Source organism: Amblyraja radiata, chromosome 39 (genome assembly GCF_010909765.2).
Source record: "Amblyraja radiata isolate CabotCenter1 chromosome 39, sAmbRad1.1.pri, whole genome shotgun sequence".
In the NCBI taxonomy this organism is placed as follows: Eukaryota; Metazoa; Chordata; class Chondrichthyes; order Rajiformes; family Rajidae; genus Amblyraja; species Amblyraja radiata.
Genome location: NC_045994.1, coordinates 10,118,050 through 10,144,134, shown reverse-complemented (window position 1 = coordinate 10,144,134; position 26,085 = coordinate 10,118,050). Strand labels below are relative to the sequence as shown.

Here is a 26,085-nt window from a genome sequence, read left to right as displayed (position 1 = left end):
CTGCCTAACGTGCTATCTGCAGCATTTTCTGCTTTATTCTTGGTCTCAAGTATTAGAAACCCCTCTGTAAGAAACAACATCGTAAGGAGAGGAAGAATTGAAATCCAATTTTTTGTTGATTTTTAATTCTCTTTTGAAAACCTTTAATCAATGCATTAGCAATGAACTTCAGAAATAGGAGCTGCAGCAGATTATGTGATTGTCAAGCTTCCCTACTCAGAGAGTCAAGTGTTTAATTGTCATATATACCAGCAATGGCCCAATTGAAAATCTTACAGAATCATGTTTGCTCTATCTCCACATCCTTGATTCCTGTACAAACTAGATATCTATCAGTCAATCTCAGCTTTGAATGTTATCCATGAACAACAGTCTTCTGGGATAGAGATTTTAAATGATCATAATTCACCAAGAAAGTTCACTTCAAGTAAAGGGCTGACCCTTTTTTCATGAGTTTATTTTGAGTCTATTTTCCAGTCAAGCAAAGGTAGGTACAAAATTCTGGAGTAACTCAATGGAGCAGGCAGCATTTCCGGAGAAGCAGAATAGATGATGTTTCGGGCCAGAAGCCTTCTTCAGACTGAAAGTAGAGGTGGGGGTGGGGTGGGTGGGGGGGGGGAATAAACTGGAGGTTAGAAAAGGCCAGAACAAATCGGGCCGCCTACAGATGACCTCTGGAAGGGTGGAGTCGATAATGGCCCATTGTTGGCTGGGAAGGTGTGATAACAAGAGGGATACAAGGATGCAACCAGTCGAACTGGTAGGACGACTAGGATGGGGAGGAGGGAGGCAATGCAGGCGTTAGTTGAAATTAGGGAAATCTACATACATGCTGCTGGGTTACAAACTGCCCAAGCGAAATATAAGGTGCTCTTCCTCCAATTTACATGTGGCTGAACACTTACGCTCAGTCTGTCTAGGTTTACGCGATCTCTGGGGTTGCCAAACATTTTAACTTCCCATTCCCACACTGACCTTTCTGGCCTGGGTCTCCTCCACTGTCAGCCACACGCAAAGTCTGACCCCAAACATCGCCTATTCCTTTTCTCCAGAGATGCTACCTGATCCATTGAGTTGCTCCAGCATTTTGTGTCCATCTTCAATATAATCCAGCATCTGCAGTTCCCTCCGGCTCCGACACTTCCAGTCAAGGGAAGCAGTTTCTCATCAGTCAACATCTACCATGTCAAGTCCTTGAATAAGTAAGATTGGAGGAGGGATGCAAGCGGGCTGTTCACCTTGCCGCACTGCCCAATTTAACCATCATTACTAAGTGAGGCTAAGCTTGAACTTAATTTTGTGTGACCTTTATCTATTGAAGATTTAGGCGTGTTCTTTGTGGAGTTCCAACATCCTATGTCCTCCTGCCTTTGTCCTTTCATGACACTCTGCTGTTGCCTCCCAGCAGGGAGCTGTGCTTGGTTATTCAGAGCAGCTTGTTGTGTGCCAGAGCAAATTGCTGCCTGCTGTCAGTGCTGTCCTTGTGATTAATTTGTCTGCTTTGAATATTGCATCTGTGCCACTACTGCCACTGATCCAGGCTACTGTTGGAAGCAGCATCTGTGTCCACTGATTTTAATCAAGGATCAGTGCTGCCTATTATAGTAGATCAAAATTCTCTCAACAATTTCAAGCTAGTGAAAAGGCTGTAGATTTTGCTACTTTTCAATTGCTATTCAATATAGGAAAATATCATAAAGTATCTAAAATGTTTCTAACAAAACGGCTTGTTTGTTCAAGAAGGTTTCATTTGCAGAAATGAAAAGTAGAAAATGAGAGGTAATTCAAGCAGATAATTACCATCCTTTTTTGTCTTGAGCGATCATCCCATTTTCGTCATTTGATAAATGCTTTGGGTTTCTGTTTTCTATCTTATGCTCCTTTTGGACTTTCCACCCTGTCTCCTTCCCAGTTCTCTAGTTTTTTACAGGAGGTGATCTGTCAGAAATGTTCATTCCAATTTCTCTGTCTCCAAATACCAGAATTTGTTTCCACCCGATATTTGGTTATACATTTTTTTAAATTTGCATTATTATGGTTTTAGATAATGGAAAATCTGATAATTCAGACTCCTACCATCCATGTAACTAATTTTGGTCTGTTTTGGATGCAAGATCTGGTTATCATCAAGTACCAAGAAAACTCAGATTTTTTTTTAAATGATCTCTGGGAGTGTTGAGTGTAGGATGCTCAGTATCTTATTCCTGAAAGTGTTTAGCCCAAAGCACTGCATGGTTGGTAAATTTTACCAGGTTCCAGACATCGAAGAGAAGTATTTGCTGACATTATGATAGTCATGGATTCATACGGCGTGGAAACGGACCCTTCAGCTCAACTGGCCCATACCTTCCAACATGTCCCAGCTACACCAGTCAGACCTGCCTGTGCTTGCTCCATATCCCTCCAAACCTGTCCCATCCATGTACCTGTCTAACTGTTTCTTGAACGTTGGGGTAGTCCCTGCCTCAACTGCCTCCTGTGGCAGCATGTTCCATTCAGCCACCACCCTTTGTGTGAAAATGTTACCTCTCAGATTCCGATTAAATCTTTTCCCTTTCACCTTAAACCTATGTCCTCTGGTCCTCGATTTCCCCTACTCTGGGCAAGAGACTGCATCTACTCAATCTATTCTCATGATTATATACATCTCTATAAGATCACCCCTCATCCTCCTGCGCTCCAAGGAATAGAATCCCAGCCTACTCAGCCTCTCGCTATAGTAAATCTCTGTACCCTTTCCAGCTTAATATCTCTTTCAGTCGTCCCAAAAGTACCATGAATCATATTCAGGTGCAGATTATTATTCTAATGACCACAGTTGACAACTCAGGAAATGAAAGTTCATAAAAACAGCAAGGTAGAGAATAAGATTTTAATCTCTGATTGTTGTTTATATTTGATGATCCGTCTGTTTACTCAGAGCAAGGACGGATAAAAGATTTTGAAAGGGCCGATATATGTAATTAGAATACTACACCAGTAAGATAGTGGTACTCTCTGGAGGTACTCTCTGGAGGCAGAGGGTTGGTGATCTCACAAATACAGCCATAGTTTGGTGAAGTTTGCTGAGATTCGGTATTTCAAATGGTAGCCATATAAATGTTATCCCTGACTAATGTTTCATCCTTATTTCTGTCCCCAGGTGGTTTTGCCATAGTATTCCTGGTGAAGACTCACAATGGTGTTAAAAGTGCACTGAAAAGAATGTATGTTAACAATGAACATGACCTGCAGGTGTGCAAGAGAGAAATTCAGATAATGGTAGGTAGCAAATGTTTGCAGGCAGTATCTATTAAAAAATATATAAGAAATTGCTAAGTGTTGCATATAATGTAAGAATTGGTAATATGCACAGTGAGCTGGCACATGATCATAGATGTGATTCCCTTCTGCCCTCTTACCCCCCCCCCCCCCTCCCTATGCCTCCCCCTCTGTCTCTCTCCCTGACACGTCCTGCTTGACTAGCTGAGTGGTACAAGGATTTTCAATTTGTATTTCAGATTTACAGCATATTTACAGCTGTTCCTTTATGCTGCTTTTGGAACACACAATGCAAGTATCTGAGAGTGAGCCTGCAAGTTGTCAATATACATTTTGCAGTACCAGCAGCTATTATGTTTTTGTTTGTTTACTCTTCCTGCTCATTTCCTTACTGCTGAACATAACGTTAGCCCTTTACCTCGGCTGAGAATACGAGCATGCTGAAATATCCTGGGGTATGTGGCGGCCAAGTCTCGTGTAGTTAATAATAAAGCCTCCAGGATCATACTTTTTCCAGGCACATCGCTTCTTATTGTTAGAAACTGGAGTCATGGATCATGCCCACTTGCCCCCATTCATGGCCCCAGCCCTAAGATGCCTGTTGTACCACTGCTTTTGATGCCCTGAGGTGATGTAGCAAAAATGCAACAGTGAACTATTAAATTATTTTTTGAATGATCGTTTAGGTAGCAATGTTGTAACAATAGGAACAAGTGTTGATCCAGTGACCAAATTGTTTGCTTTGTTGCAGAGGGACCTGACGGGGCATAAGAACATTGTTGGGTATATCGATTCCAGCACAACGGCTGTAGGCTCTGGAGAAGTCTGGGAAGTGCTGATCCTCATGGATTTTTGTCGAGGTGAGGAGTTCGCTTCCACTACCCGTTGGAAACTGCGTTGCAATTAAGTGTGATGTGATTTGTTGTACAACTGGGAACGAAAATTACAGTCCTCTTCACTTAAATTTCTCCTTTATCGACTAATGTGTTGTGGGGAACAATGCAGATTCAGATTCAATTTTAATTGTCATTGTCAGTGTACAGTACAGAGACAACGAAATGCTACCATTCTAAAAAAAAGATAGTGACAGCAATTGCGAGGCTTAACTTGATTAATCCCTTTGCAGCTTCATTCAAACGGCGAACATCGAGTGTTGTAGTTTCGGTAAAATAAATTGTTTCCTTACATTTTCCATGGATTTATGGAACAAGTTCTCAACTACTGAGTCAAAGGCTAATCCTTGAAATTGATTACATCCTCATGTTGAATCTGACTCCGTGATATCTTACAATGTCTATCAGCAAACTGAATCTGTGCTAGATGCGATCATAAAACGGCTCTTGAGGAAAATAACAATTTAATTTGGAAACATTGTGGTATTTATTTGGAGAATTGCAGATCACCTTTAAATCAAAGTGAAGGATGTGGTAGTGGTTGTGGGTGTGGTAGATCCAGGGTATTCTTGAAGTTAGACACAAAATGCTGGAGTAACTCAGCTAGACAGGTAGCATCACTGGAGAGAAGGAATGGGTGCTATTTCGGGTCGAGACACTCCTTCAGAAGTTACCATTATATAAAACAAACATTTTTTGTTCCACTTTTTAGTTTAGCAATACAGCCAACGAACAGGCCCTTCGGCCCACCAAGACCACACTGACCTGCGATCCCCGTAAACTAGCACTGTCCTACACATTAGGGACCAGTCAGAATTTTACCGAAGCCAAATAGCCTACAAACCTGTACGTCTTTGGAGTGTGGGAGGAAACCGGAGCACCCTGTGAAAACCCAAGCAGTAACGGGAAGAACATACAAACTCCGTACAGACAGCACCAGTAGTCTGGAACGAACCCGGGTCGCTGGTGCTGTACGCTGCACCACCATGCTGCACAATACTTTTTATCAATGCTGACCATTGGGAGATGCGTAGGCCTCCCTCCTCCCGCTGTGCTCCATTGCATAAATGCTCTTGCTCACATGGAATGGAAGAAATTAATTTGTTTGGGCAATTAAATGCACCATTGGACATAACATTTTTGGGAGTAGGAAGAGGAGTATAACATGTTTTTCCTGATGTACTCTGAATCAGATAAATGAAGTAGAATGATGTGTCAGCTTCTATTAGTCACACACATTTTATCATTTCTTTACTTGACAAGCATGTACTGAGTAATCCAGTAGTACATAGAAAGTCTTTGACAGCAGAAAAGACATTATTGCTAGTAAACCACCTAGCCCTCCCATTTTCATTCTCATCGTGATGTTGAGGAGGACAAATTGACTTATGATTATATTGAGCACCATTGTGACTAAGATGGCTGAAAACGGGATAAGTCGCAGTCAAACCAACCAGGTTTTGAACATTTACATTTCAAACTACTTTGCCAAGTTGTGTAACAGACCTGAAAAACGTTCAAATACAGCTGGTGAATTAATATTACTGTTCCAAAAGCAGACAAAGAAAATTCACGTGATCAAATTAAGCGTTCATCCCAGTATTTTTCCGCACTTGGGGATGAAGGATGGTGTAACTTTGGGGAACAAGTGGAAAATGTGCCATTAGCATAATTGAGAGTTAAAATGTAGTTTAATATAGAAAAGTACAGCACAGGAACACAGACATCAGCACAGCCTATGATGTCTCTGTTGACCACGATACCAATTTAAACTTAGCACCGAACATTAAACAGTATTGCACAGGAACAGGCAATTTGGCCCGCAATGTCTACACTGAGCATATGCCAAATTAAACTAATCTCCTCTGCCTGCAAATGATCGATGTCCTTCCATTCCCAGGTTGCCTCCACAATCACCTCCTGGCAGCGTGTTCCAGGCACCCACCATTCTCAGTACTTTTCAAAAAAAAGTCTGAAGAAGGGCTTCGGCCCGAAACCTTGCCTATTTCCTTCGCTCCATAGATGCTGCTGCACCCGCTGAGTTTCTCCAGTTTTTTTGTGTGCCTTCAATTTTCCAGCATCTGCAGTTCCTTCTTAAACATATTTCCTTTAAACTTTGCCCCTCTCATCTTATAGCATACACCCTCTTTACCACTTCATCATCCATGTTGGAATTTTCAGGGAGCTATGGAATTGAACCCCAAGATTTCTCTGCGCCAATGCTATTAAGGATCTCGCCATTAACTGTATATTTTTCCCTTGCATTCGACCTCACACTTGCTTGGATTAGACTCTTAATCTGCCATTTCTCTGCCAATTTCTGTGGCTGATCTATATCCCACTGGACACTTTGACAGCCTTCCTCTCTGTTTGCAAACTTATTAACCAAACTATCTACATTTACGTACAAGTCATTTATACACATCTCAAACATCCAGGTTGCGCAGCGGTAGAGTTGCTGCCTTACAGCGCTTGCAGCATCGGAGACCCGGTTTCAATCCCAACTACGGGTGCTGACTGCAGGGAGTTTGCACGTTCTCCTTGTGATCGCGTGGATTTTCTCCGAGATCTTCGGTTTCCTTCCACACTCCAAAGACGTACAGGTTTGTAGGTTAATTGGTTTGGTATGTGTATAAATTGTCCCTCATGTGTGTAGGATAGTGTTAATGAGTGGGGATTGCTGGTTCCGTGTTGTATCTCTAAACTAAAAAAAACAAAATCTGTGGTCCCAATACAAATCCCTGCGGAACTCCACTGGTCACAGACATAAGGCCAGAATAACACCCCCCCACTACAACTCTGTCTTGTGTAAGTAAGCCAGTTCTGAATCCAAAAGACCAAATCACCATGGATGCTATGCATCTTCATCTTCAAGATCAGCTTACCACTGTTCTAGAAAAATGTGGAATATTATCTGTCAGTAAGTGATATAAACTGTTCACTCCCCATCTGTGAAATGTTCCTGATCCGAGTTATATGGCCTTTCCCGCCATGTCATGCTCTGAATGATGTAATTATTAATACTCCATTTAAATTAAAAAAAATATTTTCATACTTCTTGATGAAAGGTCACCTCAGAATATTGTTGTTCCCACTTTTTATCGACCAGTGCAATCCTTCTAGATTTTCCTGTCATGATGAGACTAAAATTACTAAATTAATGGACATGAAAGATTTGTGCTTCCATGCACTTCTGTAACTAGCTATTTATTTAATAGAAGTAGATTTTTTTTGTCAATTTGTCTCGTCTGTTGCCATGAAGAAATAAGAGTAATTATACTCTATAATATCATTACTGAAGAAAATAATTTTTTTTCATGAGAACACCTCATAGTTTACAGTGCCGTAACAGGCCTTTCAGCCCACTGAGTCCACGCCGACCAGCATTCCCCGTACACTAGCAATATCCTACAGACTAGGGACAATTTACAATTTTTACTAAAGCCAAATTATCCTGCAAATCTGTATGTCTGGGGAATGTGGGAGGAATCGGAGCACCCAGGGAAACACATGCGGTCACAGGGAAAACGTACAAACTCTGTACAGACAGCACCAGTAGTCAGGATCGAACCAGGGTATCTGGAACTGTAAGGCAGCAATTCTACCACTGCACTACCTTTTGTGTACCTGAAAGTCTACGACAAAGCTGAAGCAACTGTTCAGCAAACAAATAATAGATTTTCTTGAACGTGAAACTTTATCACAATGAAGAAACCATCAGTCTGCTAATGCCTGTAGCTGATGGAGAGCAGATTTGGCAACATGCCCACATTTGTAACGATATAAATTTGCACATTCAGTTCCTTTGGCACACATTCGGATCACACTTTGCAGCACCCGGACATTGCAGGCACTGATATTCCACTTGGGAGTGCAATGTGTGTGCGCTCCTTTCAAGCGATGGATAGTGATTGCCTGTTTCCATGGCTACAGCTGTTGGTTCTGTGAAGATCGCAAAAACAATATAACACCAGAAATGTATTTGTTCTGGCATTAAAGTACATATACAATTAAATCAGTATTCTTTGATTTCTGGAACTTTTTCTTCCTTATCACTTATTTTGATTTTCCTCTTTATCACCAAAGGAAGAGAAATGAGGGGCAGTTTCAACATCTCTCTTCGTGCTGTTTTGAATGCATTTGTGAGAAACCTATGATGATGTATCTTAATGAACCTATCCACTGAAATAGCTGACTGAGCTAGATTTGTGGAAAGCTAAGGGCACTTTTCTGTCAGTTCTTGGAACTTGATGCAATAGGAGTATGATGGAACCACTGCAAGGATCTTCCGAAACTGCAAAGAAGGTTCCTGACCCAAAACATCTTGTGTTCCTTCCCTTCGCAGAAGCCACCTGTCCTGCTGAATTCCTCCAGCATTTGTTTCTATGTTACACATGACTTCTGACTTGGAAATGTACTCTATGACTTTGTTAGCTTTCTTAGTTTGGTTTAGGTTAGACATACAGCGCCGTAACAGGTCCTTCAGCCCACCGATTCCATGCCGACCAGCGATCCCCGAACACTAACACTATCCTACACACACTAGGAACGTTACTATTTTACCGAAACAAATTAACCTACAGACCTGTGCATCTTTGGAGTGCGGCAGGAAACAGGAGATCCCGGAGAAAACCCACACAGGTCATGGGGAGAATGTACAAACTCCGTGTAGACAGCGCCCATAGTCAGTATCGAACCCGGGTCTCTGGCAATGTAAACCAGTAACTCTACCGCTACGCCACAATGCCGCCCTAGCACTTAGCATATATTCCCAAGAACAAGAGCACTAATGGAATCGTCATTATGGCATTAAATATAAAGAGATGCATGACCATCTGTGTCGCTGTGCTGTGAACCTGGCACAAGCCACTGCCCTTCTCCTGTACACTTGTCTAATTGTTCATCAGCGCGGAAAGGTGAGGACTGGTGTGGGGCTCGCTGAAGTGGGCCGCACAGCTGCTCAGGACTGAGATGTAGGACTTGGAGCTATGTGTGGCGAGCAAGGTGAGTGTGGTTCATTGCTGGGGAATGGCGGCAACTACTCCATGTGTTGACAGACATGTGCTGAGCAACCTACAGCCCTGAATCCATCTCCCAGCCCAGGGCACCCACACCACTTGCCTTGGATTACTTTACTCCAACCTTCACAAGCAATATCTGCACATCAAACTATGCTTGATGTGGAAAATGTCAGTTTGAGATAGAGGTTTGCATCTTTTTAGTTTAGGTTAGAAATACAGCATGGAAACAGGGCTTTTGGCACACCGAGTCCATGCTGACCATTGATCACCTGATCACACCAGTTCACTGTAATTCCGCTTTCTTATTTACTCCTTATACATTAGGGACAATTTACAAAGCACAATTAATCTATAAACCCATATATCATTGGGTATAGGAGTAAACCGGAGCAATCGGATTCATTTTCCATAGATTATTGCTCTGTCATTATTTCAGAATGCCTATTATCATCTTTAACACTTGGATGCAAGTCAGCAATCTTTAGAAATAGTTTCTTTCTCTGACCAACTTTCCGAAAGGCATGAAGTGGATCTGGTGGAGGGACACTAAAATCTCCGAATTGAGGATAATATCACGCATATGAATAATTTACAAAAATGTTGAAATGCCTATTCCAACCTCCTGATCGGCTGAGGATTGGGGGGGGGAGGGGGGGGGTTTCTACAACCTAATGCTGCATCAATGTGACTGAGGCGGTTATCAATTACACAATCTTGCCTCCTCTTTCACTTTGTGCATTTTCCACCATACCCTCTAATGCCTTGGTGTTTCTAAAACTAGTCAATGTGGTGCAATCTTGTGAATGCAAACATAGAAAGGGAAAGCCAGTTAGTGCATCAAAGCACGCCCACGCCAATTTTCATTTCTAGTCTCCAAGTTGCACTTTGTGGGTTCAGAAATTATTTATAACTTTTGATATACTTAACAGCTCGCCGGTTGAATGGCTGCATTTATACACATCGCCTACCTTGCAGATTAAAAGGATTTATCCTTTTTCATTCTGCAATCTTGCATGTATGTATTAGGTCTCTCATAGTTCCTTTCAAGGTTAAGTATCTCTCCTGCTTTAGCTCACGTTTGTTGCTTTGAAAGGTTGTGATGAAGTATTGTGCCCCTCTTCTTGTTGCAGGAGGTCAAGTTGTGAACCTGATGAACCAGCGGCTACAAACAGGATTCACTGAGAATGAGGTGTTGCAGATATTTTGCGATACATGTGAAGCAGTCGCAAGGTTGCATCAGTGCAAGACCCCCATAATTCACCGAGATCTAAAGGTGACTGCCTGCTCTTCCGGAGGAAGATTCAGTAGAGTATGCAATTTGAAAACTGTCAGCCTGTTTGGTCAATTTGTTTTGTTTATGATTTAAGAAGGGTTGTGTCAGCGGGTAGAATTCTCAAAGAAGGGAAAGATTGCTTTCGATGTGCAATGTGCAACAGCATTTTAAATTAGATTTTTTGTAGCTCAGGAAACTTAAGAAATGCATTGGCAGCAATACTAAACACAGTGATATGCAACACTTAAGTTACTATCCTCTACTACAATGAATCACGCCAACCAAGCATTGTTCTGCCACAGTATTTTCCCCATTTTTAGTTACCATAAATTTAAAGATGAACATGAAGCAGTCTTCTGTCATACATGTGATGAGTTTCTTTTCATAGCATCGTGAATCTTAACAATTCACGAGTGAAGACACTACTGGAAAAGTGCTCTCTTTCTTTTCCTTCCCACACCTAATCCTCACGATAATCACAACGCACTGAAATCTGACCTCAAGGCCACACGGCTTTCTGTATGAAGTGACTATACGACCTCCTTTCTCCCCAGGGTAATAATCTAGGAGTAGAAAGCAATGCCGCTCTACATAAGGCCTTGGTTGCTTTCCGCTCCGTATTTATTGTGAACACAAAGCAGAGGTTGTGTAATGGATAAGGCTGCTCTTATGTTAATTGTCTGCATTGATTTTATCTTTGAGTGTATGTATTTTTGGAAAAGCAACAATTTTTAATGACTGAATTGCTAAGTGCAGTGATTGATGTAGACGTGGGCAGATACAGGTTGGGAAGGTTACGAATGACTGATCTTGGCGAGGTTAGCTGATCTCGCTAGGTGGGTCAGAGACACAAAATGGCTTCTGTAGGTTATGGAGTTTAGGAAAGGCGCTTTTTTTGTCTTGATTTTTGTTTTGTGGCTAAACTGGCTACAGTTGCCTCATAGGTTTACCAAACTGATTCCTTCCAACCAAGACAGTTTCCATGGTACTTGGGAGCACTACCACTATCTACACGCTCCCCTCCGCATACCATCTAGTCTTGGCAATTTGTTGCTGTACTTCAATTTCTGGGTTTAATGCCTATAATTCACAGCCCAATATCAATGTATATCTTCACCAGACAGACAGCAATACATCAAGAAAGAGGTTCACCAATCCCTTCTTGAGGGGAAGGGAAATGGGCAATAAATTCTGACCTTTTCAGGCATGTGTATTTTTCATAAACTATTTAAAATTATTGCACCTGACATCAGAATTTCACGCAGCGACAAAGTGAATTGCATTGAGAAAATAAATTCAGAAGTCTAGGGTGTGTCGGAAGTGGGAAGTTTGAAAATGTTTATTCTCTGGAGTTATGTACTTTTAAATCTGTGCTCTATTTGTACAGTGAAATGAGGTCCATCTGTGAATGATTCTCATTGTTGGGTTTTGATGATTTATCTTTAGGTTGAAAATATATTGCTTCATGACAAAGGGCACTATGTTCTCTGTGATTTTGGAAGTGCAACCAATAAATTCCAGAATCCACAGGTCGAAGGAGTCAACATTGTAGAAGATGAAATTAAAAAGTAAGTGTCTTTATTTTTCCACGTTTCTTAATAAATTGGCTGTCCGTAATCAATGTCATGAAAACTGTCTAGAAATAGTATTTATCAGAAGGTGGTGAATCTGTGGAATTCATAGCTGTGGATGCCGTCAATAGATATTTTTAAGGCAGAGATACGTAGATTCTTGATTAGTACGGGTGCCAGAGGATATGGGGAGAAGGTAGAATGGGGAGAGATAGATCAGCCATGATTGAATGGCGGAGTAGATGTCATGGGCCAAATGGCCTAATTCTGCTCCTATCACATGAACCTATGACAAATTGGCATGACCATTCATGATTCTTGTTTTACATTGAATCAGCATAAGATACCACAAGACAGGATAAACTATTTGCTCAAGGATGTAAGCACTGCTGCAAGCCTGCATTTATTACCCATTCCTAATTGTAATTGGGACAGTTCTAGAACAGAGTTCTGGTAACCACCAAACATTATTTTGCATTATCAATAACCTCCAGCACTGGTAGTTCTGCGACTGGAAGTAATTAGGCAAGAATTGCAATACATGTGTATTCTTACTTCCGCTGAAACATTTTCCTCAAAAAAAATCCCCTGTGTAGCTTTGATTGATGCTCTCATTTTCAGTTATTGATTCCACTTTATGAATTCCCAAACACTGTTCAATAACATCCACAGAAATACTAAAGTTGCAGAAAGATTTTGATGTAGATATTTTTGTGGTCATCTTTCCTGATGTCTTTCCGGAAGTAATTATTTTTCCTGACCAGCAACTACTCAATTTTTACACAAGTAAAAGTGACAGGCTAACTTGCCAATTGCATTCACCGCCAACTATACATTTTCTCTGCAAAATATAGCTTCAACTTTCTAACAGGATCTTTGCACCGCAAGGTATATCACCACTTCAGTAAACTGTACCAAAATGCTGCTGTTGCAGACACACTTAACCTTCATGTTCATCTGGTTTGGTGATGCTGTGGGTGGTGCTGGTTTCGGCATACTGCCTGACATTACAGAAATTCTGAAAGGAAATAAAAATAAGTCTTGATAGCCCCCCTATGAGGGTCAGAACTAAAATCATATTTATATTTAATGTTGATTGGATCAACATTATGAGATTTTGAGCAATTATCAATTACATATTATTAAAATTAAAATGTTGGCAAATTGGGGCAGACAATAGACAATAGGTGCAGGAGTAGGCCATTCGGCCCTTCGAGACAGATCCGCCATGGCTGATCATCCCCAATCAATAGCCCGTTCCTGTCTTCTCCCCATATCCCCTGACTCCGCTATCTTTAAGAGCCCCATCTAGCTCTCTCTTGAAACTATAGTGGCACAGTGGTATTGTTGCTGCCGTACAGATCCAGAGACCCGGGTTCGATCTTGTCCACGGGTGTTGTCTGTACAGAGTTTGTACCCAGTTTTCTCCAGGTGCTCCGGTTTCCTCCCACATTCCAAAGACATGCAGATTTGTAGGTGAAATGGCTTCAGTAAAAATTGTAAATTGTCTGCAGTGTGCAGGTTAGTTCTAATGTCTGGAGTGATCGCTGGTCAGCGGGTACTCAGTGGGCTGAAGGTCTGTTTATCTCTCAAGTCTCAAATGAACAGGTGTGTGATGCTAATATCAAAGCTAGCCAGCAAGACATAGAGAACCAGATGGAGCCCTTATCCCAAGAAAAGAGCATAGTGAAAGGTGACTAAAAAAAGAGTATTGTTGACAGGGTTAAATGCAGAACTGTGTGAGAAGGTTCCCATCGGTCCAATTATCGTGTTAGCATCACGTACTTCTATTTAGTTTAAGGGAACGGCCTACAATATATTACAGACAAGGCAAGTTGTTTCACCATTTTGTCAAAAACAATTGCAGGATACTATTTCCCAAAACACTGGCAGGAATCCCAAGCAATTAGCCATAGTTCAACTGCAATTATTCCTTAACCAAAAAGACAAGGAGCCACAAAAATGTTTCTAACACCCTTCATAACCCTGAGCCGTTCCAAAAAACCTTGGAGGCAATCAAGTTCTTTTGAAAAGAAACTAGCGTCAAAATTTATGAAATATGGCACAATGTGGCACATTCCCAAAGATAACAGTGCATGAAGAATCAGTCATTCTGATTAAGCAATGTTGATTGGTCTTTGGTTTTAGAATAGTGTCATTTGCAACCTCGGTTTAGTTTGATTTAGTTTAAAGATACAGTAAGGAAGCAGGTCCTTTGCCCCACCGAGTCCATGCCGACCATTGATCACCCATTCACACTAGTTCTATGTTATCCCACTTTTGCACCCCTCCCTGCACACTTGGGGCAATTTACAGAGTGCGATTAACCTACAAACCCGCACACCATTGGGATGTGGGAGGAAACCGTGGCACCCGGAGGAAACCCAGGTGGTCACAAGGAGAACATGCAAACTCCACGCAGACAGCACCCAAGGTAATGATTGAACCAGGGTCTCTGGGATTACGGGATGGCAGCTCTACCAGCTCCGCCCCTCTTAACAATAGCTGAACATAGAGACACCAACTTTAACTGTGCAGCCTTCCCTCAGTACTCCAGTGGCACTTTCCCCCAGCACTGTACTAAATGCTCATCTTTGGAAGTAGACATATCCTGTGAGCTTCTGTCTCAGAGGTTAGAGTGTTGCAACTGAGCCAGTTCAAAAAGAGATGCGTCTCTTTGTTTCGCCAAAATCACCAACTCTCTGGAGGCACATCAGCCTGGTTTTAAAAGACCCATTTGGATTATGTCGAGGTTGAACCTGTCTGTGATCCATAATTATTACACCAAGTCGAAGCTGGCATCTTTCCCAGATGTGGCTAGCAATCCTGGGGCAGCAATGCGTTGATAAGAATCCGTTGTGGCTCAGACTCCCCTCGAGTATTGTTTCCCATATTTAATTTATTGTTCTGTATTTAATTTTGGTAACATTTAATGAGAGCAATAAGGAACTTGACGAGTTAATTTCTCCATTGTCTTGTGCTGTGTCTCTTGACATAACTAATGAGTATTTTTAAATATTTCTTCAAGTGAAATCATACCTCAATATATTGCTAAGTAGTTTGTTACTCCTACTGAGCAGTGAACTTGGATGAAGTTTAACTATCAATCTGTGTCATTAGATTTTTTGTAATTTTGTTAATGGCTGGCATTCCTAATCTTCCAATTATATCCATTGGAAGTCTTGTATTTATAGGTTTCTTCTTTCTAAATGCAAGTTGCGTCTGTTGAAGAATGAAACAATAGGGTTATATACTGATGGTTAATTGCATGATAGCCGCACTATTGGGCACATTCTTATTATATGAATCAAATGGCGTAATGCAGCATTCCATCAGAATTAAATTTGATTCCCTCCTCCACAACATCCCTCACCCTCAGTTCACAACTCCACCTTGAAGAACATTTGTTTTAGTTTACTTATTGAACGAAAAGACCATCTTGTGACTCTACTTACTTTAGTTCTGTACAGGTATATAAAATGTAAGAAAACCTGGTTGCCTAATGTAAAAAGTGTCTTCATTCAAATTGGAGTAATACAGTGTGGAAACAGGCCCAACTTGCCCAACATGTCCCATCTACACTCGTCTCACCTGCCTGCGTTTGGCCTCTAAATCAGCTCTATCCATGTACCTGTCTAAAGGTTTCCAAAACATTGCGATAGCATCTGCTGTTGAAGTTTTCTTATAGTCAACAACCATTCCAAGTTAACAGACAATTGTGAACAAAAGATGGTGTAAGAGACTTGCTTTTTGTGAATATATGCCCAGCTCCTCTCAAATCAAGAATCCTCTCCCTTGCCGTGTGAAAATCCGTGAGCTGGTTTAATAACGTGTATCATGATGCAAATGCTGTGACTCACATGGCTGGCTCCATGTCTTCCCTGATTTATATATGAATGGTTTTTGCTCTGTTACTTCCTCATCATCCAGCATCCTATGATTACTGGGTGGGGTGGGGCCAGAGTATGAATTCAAAAATAAGTCTATTTTGCATTGTTATTTGCCTTTGGCTGCTTCAAGCCTTCACTGACAACGGGCAATAAAGGCAGCTGAAATCCTGCCTTTGTACCGTGGACTGTGCGCAAGGTGCTGCACATGCCCACAGGGGAGGAGACCAATCTGTGCATGCGCATTTTTAAAGATTTTGTAAAAGTCGACAGACTGCTTACAGGACCGATCTGCGCATGCGTGGTTTAACAATTTTTTTTTTCCTGCGCATGTGCAGTTTTTAATGATTTTTAAAGGTTGACTGACTGCCCAGTGCCTACCCTGAGTAATTACTCACGGGACGTGACTGAGTGAAGGGTGGTTGGTGCAAATTATCTTGATTCACAACGTTTAAGAAACATTTAGACAGGTACATGGATAGGGGAGATTTAGAGTGATATGGGCCAAAAGCAGGCAGGTGGGACGAGTGTAGATAGGGCATGTTGGTTAGCATGAGTAAGTTGGGCTGAAGGGCCTGTTTCCACACTGTATGACTCAATGATACACAACAGTATGCGAAGCAGGATTATTGGAATTACCCAATAACATCCCGTCTGTCTGGCTCGAGTTATCACAATATGCAGCTTTGGTTTAAATAATTGTAGAAAGATTTATTTTGCAATCATATCTAACAAAATATTGAGACTAAAACAGACGGATCCAAAGTAGGTTTCTTAGAAACATTTTTTTCAAAATTGTTCATAATTAAGGTAGAGAAGTGAAGACATAAACCAATAAAGGACAGGTTGGTGTGTTGTTCCACTGCCAAAACTCACATGAAACAAAAAAGCACGTTAATAAAACAGAAGGACACAGATCCTTCAGCCAATTATGATCTCATAGGTGTAGAAGTACAAAAATATCTGCAGACTTGTTAAACTGCAGATTTGTTATAAATAGTAATTCTTAGCATGTTTCTCTGAGCTCCTTCAAAGAGGCTGAAGGTTTTAAAGCACTTGGATAAATTCTCTCAATTACAAATTCCTGTGGATAGGTTTAATTTTTTTTAAATTTTAAAATGCTATTACTTAATCCCATATATCATTTACAGGATCATGTCTATAATACACCAGAACAGAATAAAAAAGTAACAAGAATAGGCCACCTAGATCCTCAAGTCTGTCTTGCCATTCAGTTTGATCATGAGTGATCTGCCCCAATCCTCCTGTGCCAGTTCCACAAAATCCTCAATACCTTGATCTTTAAAACAAAATCAACTTCCCACCTCCCTGAGTAATCTCAACTTGATAACTCTCCAGGGTAGAGATTTCACATTCGTCACCATCTATGAAAAGAAATTCCTCAGCTCCTTGGTTATAAATGTATTTTTCGTTTCCTTGTAAATGTTTTCATGTTTGATCCTGTCTCACAAGTGGAATCATCTCAATGTCCACCCTGCCATGCCTCCTTAGCATCTTGTATGTTTCAATAAGATCACTCCCCATGCTTCTAAACTCCAAAGAATACAGATCTGACTTTTTAAACGGTTGGTAATAGAACATCCCTCTCATCACAGAAACGAACCTGTTGAATCTCTTCGGGACTACCTCCAATGCTAGTACAACTTTTTTTTAAATATGCAACCAAAATTGTACACGGCGCTCATTCCATGCAGAAAATAATCTGACTTCTCATTCTTTTTAGCTAAGTGGATGACCATGCACTTTCCAACATTAAACTTTGTTGAACAAAATTCTCCCACTTTTTCAACCTATCCATATCCTTTTGCAGAGTTATTTTTCATATTACAACCCACCCAACTGTTTTCATGCCATCAGCAAATTTGGATACCGTACTATTATATTTATCTCTTCCATATTATTTATGTAGATGGCAAATAGGTGAGGGCCAATAACAGATCCTTGGGGCAATGCACTAGCCTGAACGAAAATGAAACATTTCTTCCACGTTGAAAATAAAACATTTATTCTGACTTTCTATGGGATAAACACTTAAATCCACGTGAATGTTTCCTCCACCCCCGCCCTCCAATGTTGCATGTTCTAATTGTGCACCAGGTTTTTATTTGACACATAATCTTAATGCCATCTGGTATCTAAATACACTACATCTAAATACACTACCAGACTGATTCCTGGGATGTCAGGACTTTCTTATGAAGAAAGACTGGATAGACTCGGATTGTACTCGCTAGAATTTAGGAGATTGAGGGGGGATCTTATAGAAACTTACAAAATTCTTAAGGGATTGAACAGGCTAGATGCAGGAAGATTGTTCCCGATGTTGGGAAAGTCCAGAACAAGGGGTCACAGCTTAAGGATAGAGAGGAAATCCTTTAGAATCGAGATGAGAAAAACATTTTTCACGCAGAGAGTGGTGAATATCTGGAACTATCTGCCACAGAAGGTAGTTGAGGCCAGTTCATTGGCTACATTTAAGAGGGAGTTAGATGTGGCCCTTGTGGCTAGAGGGATACCCTGTATGGAGAGAAGGCAGTTATGGGGTACTGAGTTGGATGATCAGCCATGATCATATTGAATGGCGGTGCAGGCTCGAAGGGCCGAATAGCCTACTCCTGCACCTATTTTCTATGTTTCTATCTGTAGGCTCCTTATCTGCTTGTTGTATCCTCAAATCCTCAAGTAACAAATTTGTCAGACATGATTTTTCTTCCATTTAAAATATGCTGACTCAGTTTGATTGCTTTAGATCTCTTTCTTTACTTCTTCCTTACTTATAGACTCAAACTCCTTGTAGCATCAGATGTTTAGATTAGTGACCAAAAGTTTACGGCTTTCTGTCTTTCTCGACTTGAGCAAGAAAGTCACATTTGGGCCTTTTCAGAGAGTTGTGGGCCGAGCCCAGAAGATTTTGCAAACCAACCTCCCTTCTATGCACTCCATCTGCACCACGCTGCCTTGGCAAGGCCGATTGGCCTCATTCTACTATCACATGAACTTATGAACCTATGATTCAGGTTGTGTAATTGGGAAAAAAACAACCATACTTATTTAGATAGAGGTATTTTTAAATACACCATGCAAACCTAACAAGGATAATAAAAGCAAGTTGTTTTCCCTCATGGTGAACCAAATACAGAAATTAAACTCAAATTAGAAGTTGCAGACGTCATGCATCAATGTGTAGGAAAGAACTGCAGATGCTGGTTTAAATCGAAGGTAGACACAAAATGCTGGAGTAACTCAGCAGGACAGGCAGCATCTCTGAAGAGAAGGAATGGGTAACGTTTCAGGTCGAGACTGAAGAAGGATCTCGACCAAAAAACGTCACCCATTCCTTCTCCCCAGAGATGCTGCCTATCCTGCTGAGTTACGCTGCATTTTGTGTCTACCTTCATGCATCAATGTATTAAGTATGTGTTAATACAAAGCCTCTTTGTATTGTTCAGGTACACAACTCTGTCCTACCGAGCTCCTGAAATGGTAAACCTTTACTGTGGCAAAGCTATCACCACAAAAGCTGATGTATGGGTGAGTAGAGGGAAACCAATTAGTGTCTCGTGTTATGAATGGGAATGATTGCTTAAAAGGTTATGTGTGCTTAGGCATTTCCTGATTCTCCACTGCTGATGTCATGGGAATAACGAGACAAGCAAGTACTTTCAATTGATAGGATTGCACAACATTAGCAACAATGCAAGCTTGCATTTGTTGTGCAGTTTTCACAGTGTCAGTGTTCTGGATGACCAGTGAAGTCTTTTTCTCAACGTTAAGCCACTGTTGTAGAGTAGAAAAAATGTAGCAAATGGTTTATTTACAGCAAATAACCTCAACAGCATTGTGTTCAAGTGATCACAGAATCATAATGTTTACAGCATGGATATAGGCCAATCTGGCTCCACATAAGAGCAGTGCAGCAAGTCTCAGTCCCCTGGTGGATAATAAATAAAATGCTGGCCAGAAAACCTTTGTGGTAATCTTCAAATATTTCTCTGCAATCTTTTACATCCTGTTAAGTAGGCAGATATATTCATTGAAAGTTAACGCCTCTGAAAGTATGGAAATCAATTTAACAGTTGGGGAGAAAATAACAGTATCAGGAGTGAAGGTTGTTAAATTTCACTGCAGTGGGGCAGTTCACATTTATCTTCTACATCTTTTCCTTTTTGATAGGCTTAGTTGTTATAAAAATGTGACTGGATAATGTAATATTTCTAATTTAACTAAATGCCTTGGCATGGAAGGGATTTATGTCTGGTGGTTTAGTCTGTTGAGTTTATATTCATGTGCAGCGAATATATGTTGCGGGAGGAAACTGAAAAAGTGCAGAAACAAAATGCTTAAACCACAACTGGCAAAGTTTTTCATTCCATGAAATTAAAGATCCAGCTGTACAGAGTTTGACATGTCTACTCATGTTACGTTAATTAAATGTGATTTTCCAACAACTGGTGGTCCGACTCCTCGTTTGATCTGGACAAAATCACTAGAGCGCACTTGAAATTCCACACACACCCCCACCCCCTCGGACATCCCCCCCCGAAAATGCGGGGTGAGACGGCCAATCTTGACCTCATCGGGACTTCCGTACCGATTCGGGACTTCCGTACCGATTAGCAGGTCGAATTTGCAGCCTGCAGCCAGAGCGCTCGGACTCTGGCCCTTGCCGGTGCCAGCAGATCCGTTCCCCTGGCCGACTTTGCGGGCTGGTATCTCGGCACCCCTGCAGCCTAGGTGGACCGTTCCGGTACCGTTCTCGTAGGGCCGCATTTTCGACAGATTCGAAAAATCTCAGGTCGGCCCAATAGTCCTGCCGGGAAAACAGCATCTCGATCCTGTGGGCGGCTGCCGATCCGACCCGCATAAAGACTTTGGAGGGCAACTCGTTAACCGGCTCCATGGCTGCCCACGGAAGAAAGTTTTGCTGTAAAATTAATTTGCATTTAATATTTATTTTATTTAAGTTTCTAGCAGTCCATGGTGCTTTAGATACACAGGAGGGGTACAGTTCGGCTGGCGACCGGAAGGTAGCCGGTTCGAATCCCGCTTGGAGTGCATACTGTCGTTGTGTCCTTGGGCAAGACACTTCACCCACCTTTGCCTGTGTGTGAATGTGTGTGAATGTGTGTGAGTGATTGGTGGTGGTCGGAGGGGCCGTAGGCGCAGATTGGCAGCCACGCTTCCATCAGTCTGCCCCAGGGCAGCTGTGGCTACAGAAGTAGCTTACCACCACCGAGTGTGACTGAGGAGTGAATGAATAATGCGATGTAAAGCGTCTTGAGTATTAGAAAGGCGCTATATAAATCCCATCCATTATTATTATTATTATTATTATTATTGTGTCATTATTTCCTCACCTCTGTTCGTCCGTGAAAATGGCTAATACAGGAAAGCTCTAAAACCAAGTGTGCCGGAAAATCGCTGTTCAACCTGTGGTTAATTTTACATCAAGATTATTCAAATATGATCCCAGAATTTATAACCTCAACGATGCTCTGTATTTACATGCCCCCTTTAGAAGTATACAGTGAAGCTAAGCTAGTGAAAGTCAACTTATTTGAAGCATCTAAAGTATCCTTGTCAGAAAATACCAGGTGAACGACATTATACAAGAGGAATAAAAAACTTAACTTTGATCAAGGGTGAACACTGCAGTTAAATAATTGATAGTATTTTTTTTTAGTAAATCTACAGTCAATTTGACATTCATGCATAGTATAGTTTGGAGGATTTTCTATCTGAATGTTACACTGATTGGTTTACTATACTGCAATTGCAATGTAGTCTCAGGACAGTTATTAACATACAAAGCTTGATAAAATGGGACTCACTGTTAGTGTAATTAAAGTTCATCTGTTTGTCAATGCCAAATCCAGGTGAGTTGTATGTACAGAGATGTATAGAGATTCCCATGTTTAAAACACTGCATGTACCTATTCGCATGTGCGTACCTGTGGACAGGATGGCTTAAGGGTCAGTCCCACTTTCACCACCTAATTCACAACCTTTTTTACTCGTGGACATTTTTCATCAGAAAAATGCCCCGACCTACTTGATGCCACGAGTACCTACGACTAGCATCACGGCCTGCTACGACCTACCTACGACCTTGTGATGACCATGCTGCGAGTATGAGAAGGGCAAACTCGGCAGAGGTCGTGAAAGTGGGACAGGCCCTTTAGCTGTCAACTTTCTCAGTTAGTTTCTCAGCAGGACCATTATTCCTTGGTCTGAAGAAGGGTCCCAACCCGAAATGTCACCTCTCCATTTTCTCCGGATCCTCATCCTGATCCATTGAGTCGCTCCAAATTTTGTGTGTCTCTTTTTTTATTTCTTGGGATACTATATGCAGAGCTTCGGACTGCTTTAATTGTTTTGTGTGATGAGAAAAAGAAAGGTCCGTATGCTTGGGGTTTAGTCCACTCTAATTCCAAAACATTATTGATGTAGGAGCATTTGTCGAAAGCAAAGCAGATTGTTGAGTTAATTTTGAAGAACTAAACTGTTTAATTGCTGTTCAGCATCTGCTAATTATGTTACTTTCTTTTTCAGGCACTTGGATGTTTATTGTACAAACTCTGCTTTTTTACACTGCCATTTGGAGAAAGCCAGGTTGCAATCTGTGATGGAAACTTCACAATCCCAGATAACTCCAAGTACTCCAGCGACATGCACTGCCTAATAAGTACATGCTACTAAATTTTTCAGTTTGTTTCCTCTTCAGTTTCTGGTTAATTCCTTTTGAACATTGCGGTAACACTTGAACACTGAAATTAATAATAAATTAGGATAGATTTCCAAAAAGTTTTGTTTGATCAAATCCACTTTAAAGTGACCGATAATCAGAAGCAGACATACTACTGGCAAGCTAAATGTTGTGTTAAAGTTAAGAGACAGGATGATTGGAAAGGTAGAAAAGACAGTTCATAGCTGAAGACATTGAATTTTCAATATCATGAGAATCTAATGTATTTAAAGTTGTGTTATTCTTGTTCAAGCTTTCTGACCCTATCTTTCCTTGACAAACTGACTGGTTTAGCCTGGTTTGATGTTCCACATATGTTTTGTCTCTATTTGTGACTGCTAAGTTATGAGGATAGTAGGAAACACATTTCAGTGCTGGTCCTTTCCATAGAACATAGAACAATACAGCACAGGAACAGGCCCTCCTGCCCACAATGTCAAAGTTAAATTAATCTCCTTAATCTGTACATGATCCTTATTCCTCCATTCCCTTGTATATCCATGTGCCTAACTAAAAGCCTCTTAAATGCCTCTCTTGTATCTGCCTCCACCACCCTTGTCAGCGCTTTCTGGACACCTACCATGCTCTATGTATAAAACCAAATTGCCCGACAGGTATCCTGTAAACGTTGCTCCTCACCTTAAAGCTATGCCCTCTAGTGCTAAGCATATCTACCGTGGGAAAAGATTCTGACTGTCTACCCCTATTTATGCCTCTCATAATTTTATATAGATCTGGTCTCCCCTCAGCCTCCGATGCTTCAGAGAAAACCTTTCCTTTTATTCGTCACACTGTTACTGATTGGTTTCAAAACAACTGTTTTTAAAACAGCTTTTCATCTTAGTATTTATCATTCCTGGTATAATCTTGTCTTGGTATTTTTCTGTGTTTGTGTGGCATGATTAAAGTCTGCAGATAAGTAGGCTAGACACACATTCCATCATCTATGCTGCATCCCTGAGAACAGTTCTCAGGCAAAAGATGAGAAGGAATTGCGGCTGCTGACAAAACAATAAGGATCGGCTACTGGAGAAGAGAATACAGTGGAAAACAAGATTTTAATGTGAGGCTGGTCTTTCCCAGGGGCAGTCAGAATCTTGTGGTATTGAGCAATTACTTAATTGAATTGAAATGAATGCATCCATTAACATTGAGAGCTATTTTTCCTAAAAGAGTAAAACATTGTTGGGAAATTATTTTGATAATCTTACCGTTTGGTATACCTTTGTTTCATTTATGCAGAATTTACTTTATCACAAATCAAGTGAACAGGAATTAAAACTTGAATAAAAGTTAGCTTTTGTAGGTGAAGGAATTGAATGTATACTATCCATATTAATCATAGGCAGTTTGGTCACTTTGCAATGTCTGCATACTGTGTCGCAGTGATTAGATGTGAATTTTAATCTATGCTTCCCAACTTCCTTCCCAATGTCTTATCTATACTTTCAGGAGGAGCTTACCTGATCGTAAAATCCTGAGGCACTCATTTTCCTCTCACAATGGCATATCCAAATATTATTATTGTTCAAGGCCTGAAATCTAGGTTGAATAATGCTAGGTCCAGAGGGAAACTAGAATGGGATAACATGCTGAAATGTAGACATGCTTCAGGTTTTGATTGCATCTGCAATACATTTTGTTTCAGTTAATGCACAAGAATAGACCTGTCATAAGTATAGGAGCAGTCATAAGTATAGGAGCAGGGAGGTTCTACTGCAGTTGTACAGGGTCTTGGTGAGACCACACCCGGAGTATTGCGTACAGTTTTGGTCTCCTAATCTGAGGAAATACATTCTTGCCATAGAGGGAGTACAGAGAGGGTTCACCAGACTGATTCCTGGGATGGCAGGACTTTCATATGAAGAAAGACTGGATAGACTCGGCTTGTACACGCTAGAATTTAGAAGATTGAGGGGGGATCTTATAGAAACGTACAACATTCTTAAGGGGTTGGACAGGCTAGATGCAGGAAGATTATTCCCGATGTTGGGGAAGTCCAGAACTAGGGGTCACAGTTTAAGGATAAGAGGGAAGTCTTTTAGGACCGAGATGAGAAAATCATTTTTTACACAGAGAATGGTGAATCTGTGGAATTCTCTGCCACAGAAGGTAGTTGAGGCCAGTTCATTGACTATATTTAAGAGGGAGTTAGATATGGCCCTTGTGGCTAAAGGGATCAGAGGGTATGGAGAGAAGGCAGGGATGGGATACTGAGTTGGATGATCAGCCATGATCATATTGAATGGCGGTGCAGGCTCGAAGGGCCGAATGGCCTACTCCTGCACCTATTTTCTATGTTTCTAAAAGGACGTTGAAAATGGAAGTGCAGGAGGAAACATGTTATAGAAGTAAAAATGAAATCTGTTTCCAAACATGCATGGTTAAAATAATGTTATTGCGGAATGGAAATTTGATAAATGTTTTCTTAAAAGTAAAACTGCTTTAATGCTAATGTGAAATTGTCCACTCACACTGGTTTCACTTTGCAGGATTCATGCTTGAACCAGACCCTGACAAGAGGCCAGATATTTATCAGGTGTCCCACTTTGCTTTTAAACAAATTAGGAAGGAATGCCCTGTTCAGAACGCTGGTGTAAGTCTAGAAATAATTTGAATTCGATTGCATGTAAGATGTCTATTAACAGTGCATGTAAAATATCAATGTTTATCAATGTTAAACCAATCCATGTCCAATTGAGATGTACTATCAGCAAGTAACCGATAGTTTGGTGGGATGACACAGTGTGTTTGGCCTCCATGAAATGAAGTGAGCCCATCTTGTTACTGTGAGTCTTAACACTATTAGATATTGATCTTGTCCATGAATGGAAGTGCCAAGCAAACTTTTGAAATTGGAGAAATCAGAGTGAAATTATACATTCTTTGTTTAAAACAAATTACTGACCTCACTTTAGTGTCAAGTTCCAAATAACATTTATTATAGGTTCTATCAGTGAGTGGAGTTCTGTGTACGTACAATCCAGCCTGTGTTCATTGAATATTTACACAAAAAAGACACAAAGTACTGGTGTAACTTAGCAGGTCAGGCAGCATCTCTGGAGAACATGGATGGGGAATGTTTCGGGTCGAGACCCTTCCCTACCCATGTTCTCCAGAGACGCTGCCTGACTCGCTGAGTTACTCCAGCACTTTGTGTCTGTTTTGTTTGTAAACCAGTATCTGCAGTTCCTTGTTTCTGAATATTTACACATCTAGCTAAATTAAGTGAGAAATTATGGTTGAAGTGCCGTGGTTTATCAATGTACAGTAAGTGTCAGAAACCTTTTGAGTTTTTAATGGGTGGAGGAAATAAAATTAGCTTGTGCACATGTATGCACAGCTCATTCATCTCTTTTGTGGATTTTATAGCAAATGCAATGTAAGGCAACATAGCCCATGAACTTTCTTTG

The 26,085-nt window shown here is 40.9% G+C and overlaps 1 protein-coding gene across 10 annotated transcripts in view; it reads left to right on the top strand.

The window, feature by feature from the left end:
• The window catches only part of aak1 (AP2 associated kinase 1), a 98,952-nt gene that overhangs the window by 21,189 nt on the left and 51,678 nt on the right, over positions 1 to 26,085 (top strand). For all 10 annotated transcript variants that reach the window (XM_033013778.1, XM_033013775.1, XM_033013772.1 and 7 more), the window contains exons 2-8: positions 3,143 to 3,261; positions 4,013 to 4,121; positions 10,306 to 10,448; positions 11,895 to 12,016; positions 19,377 to 19,458; positions 22,480 to 22,612; positions 25,165 to 25,268. In XM_033013778.1, the coding sequence (XP_032869669.1) occupies positions 3,143 to 3,261; positions 4,013 to 4,121; positions 10,306 to 10,448; positions 11,895 to 12,016; positions 19,377 to 19,458; positions 22,480 to 22,612; positions 25,165 to 25,268 (812 nt within the window). The remainder of the gene's footprint in view (positions 1 to 3,142; positions 3,262 to 4,012; positions 4,122 to 10,305; positions 10,449 to 11,894; positions 12,017 to 19,376; positions 19,459 to 22,479; positions 22,613 to 25,164; positions 25,269 to 26,085) is intronic.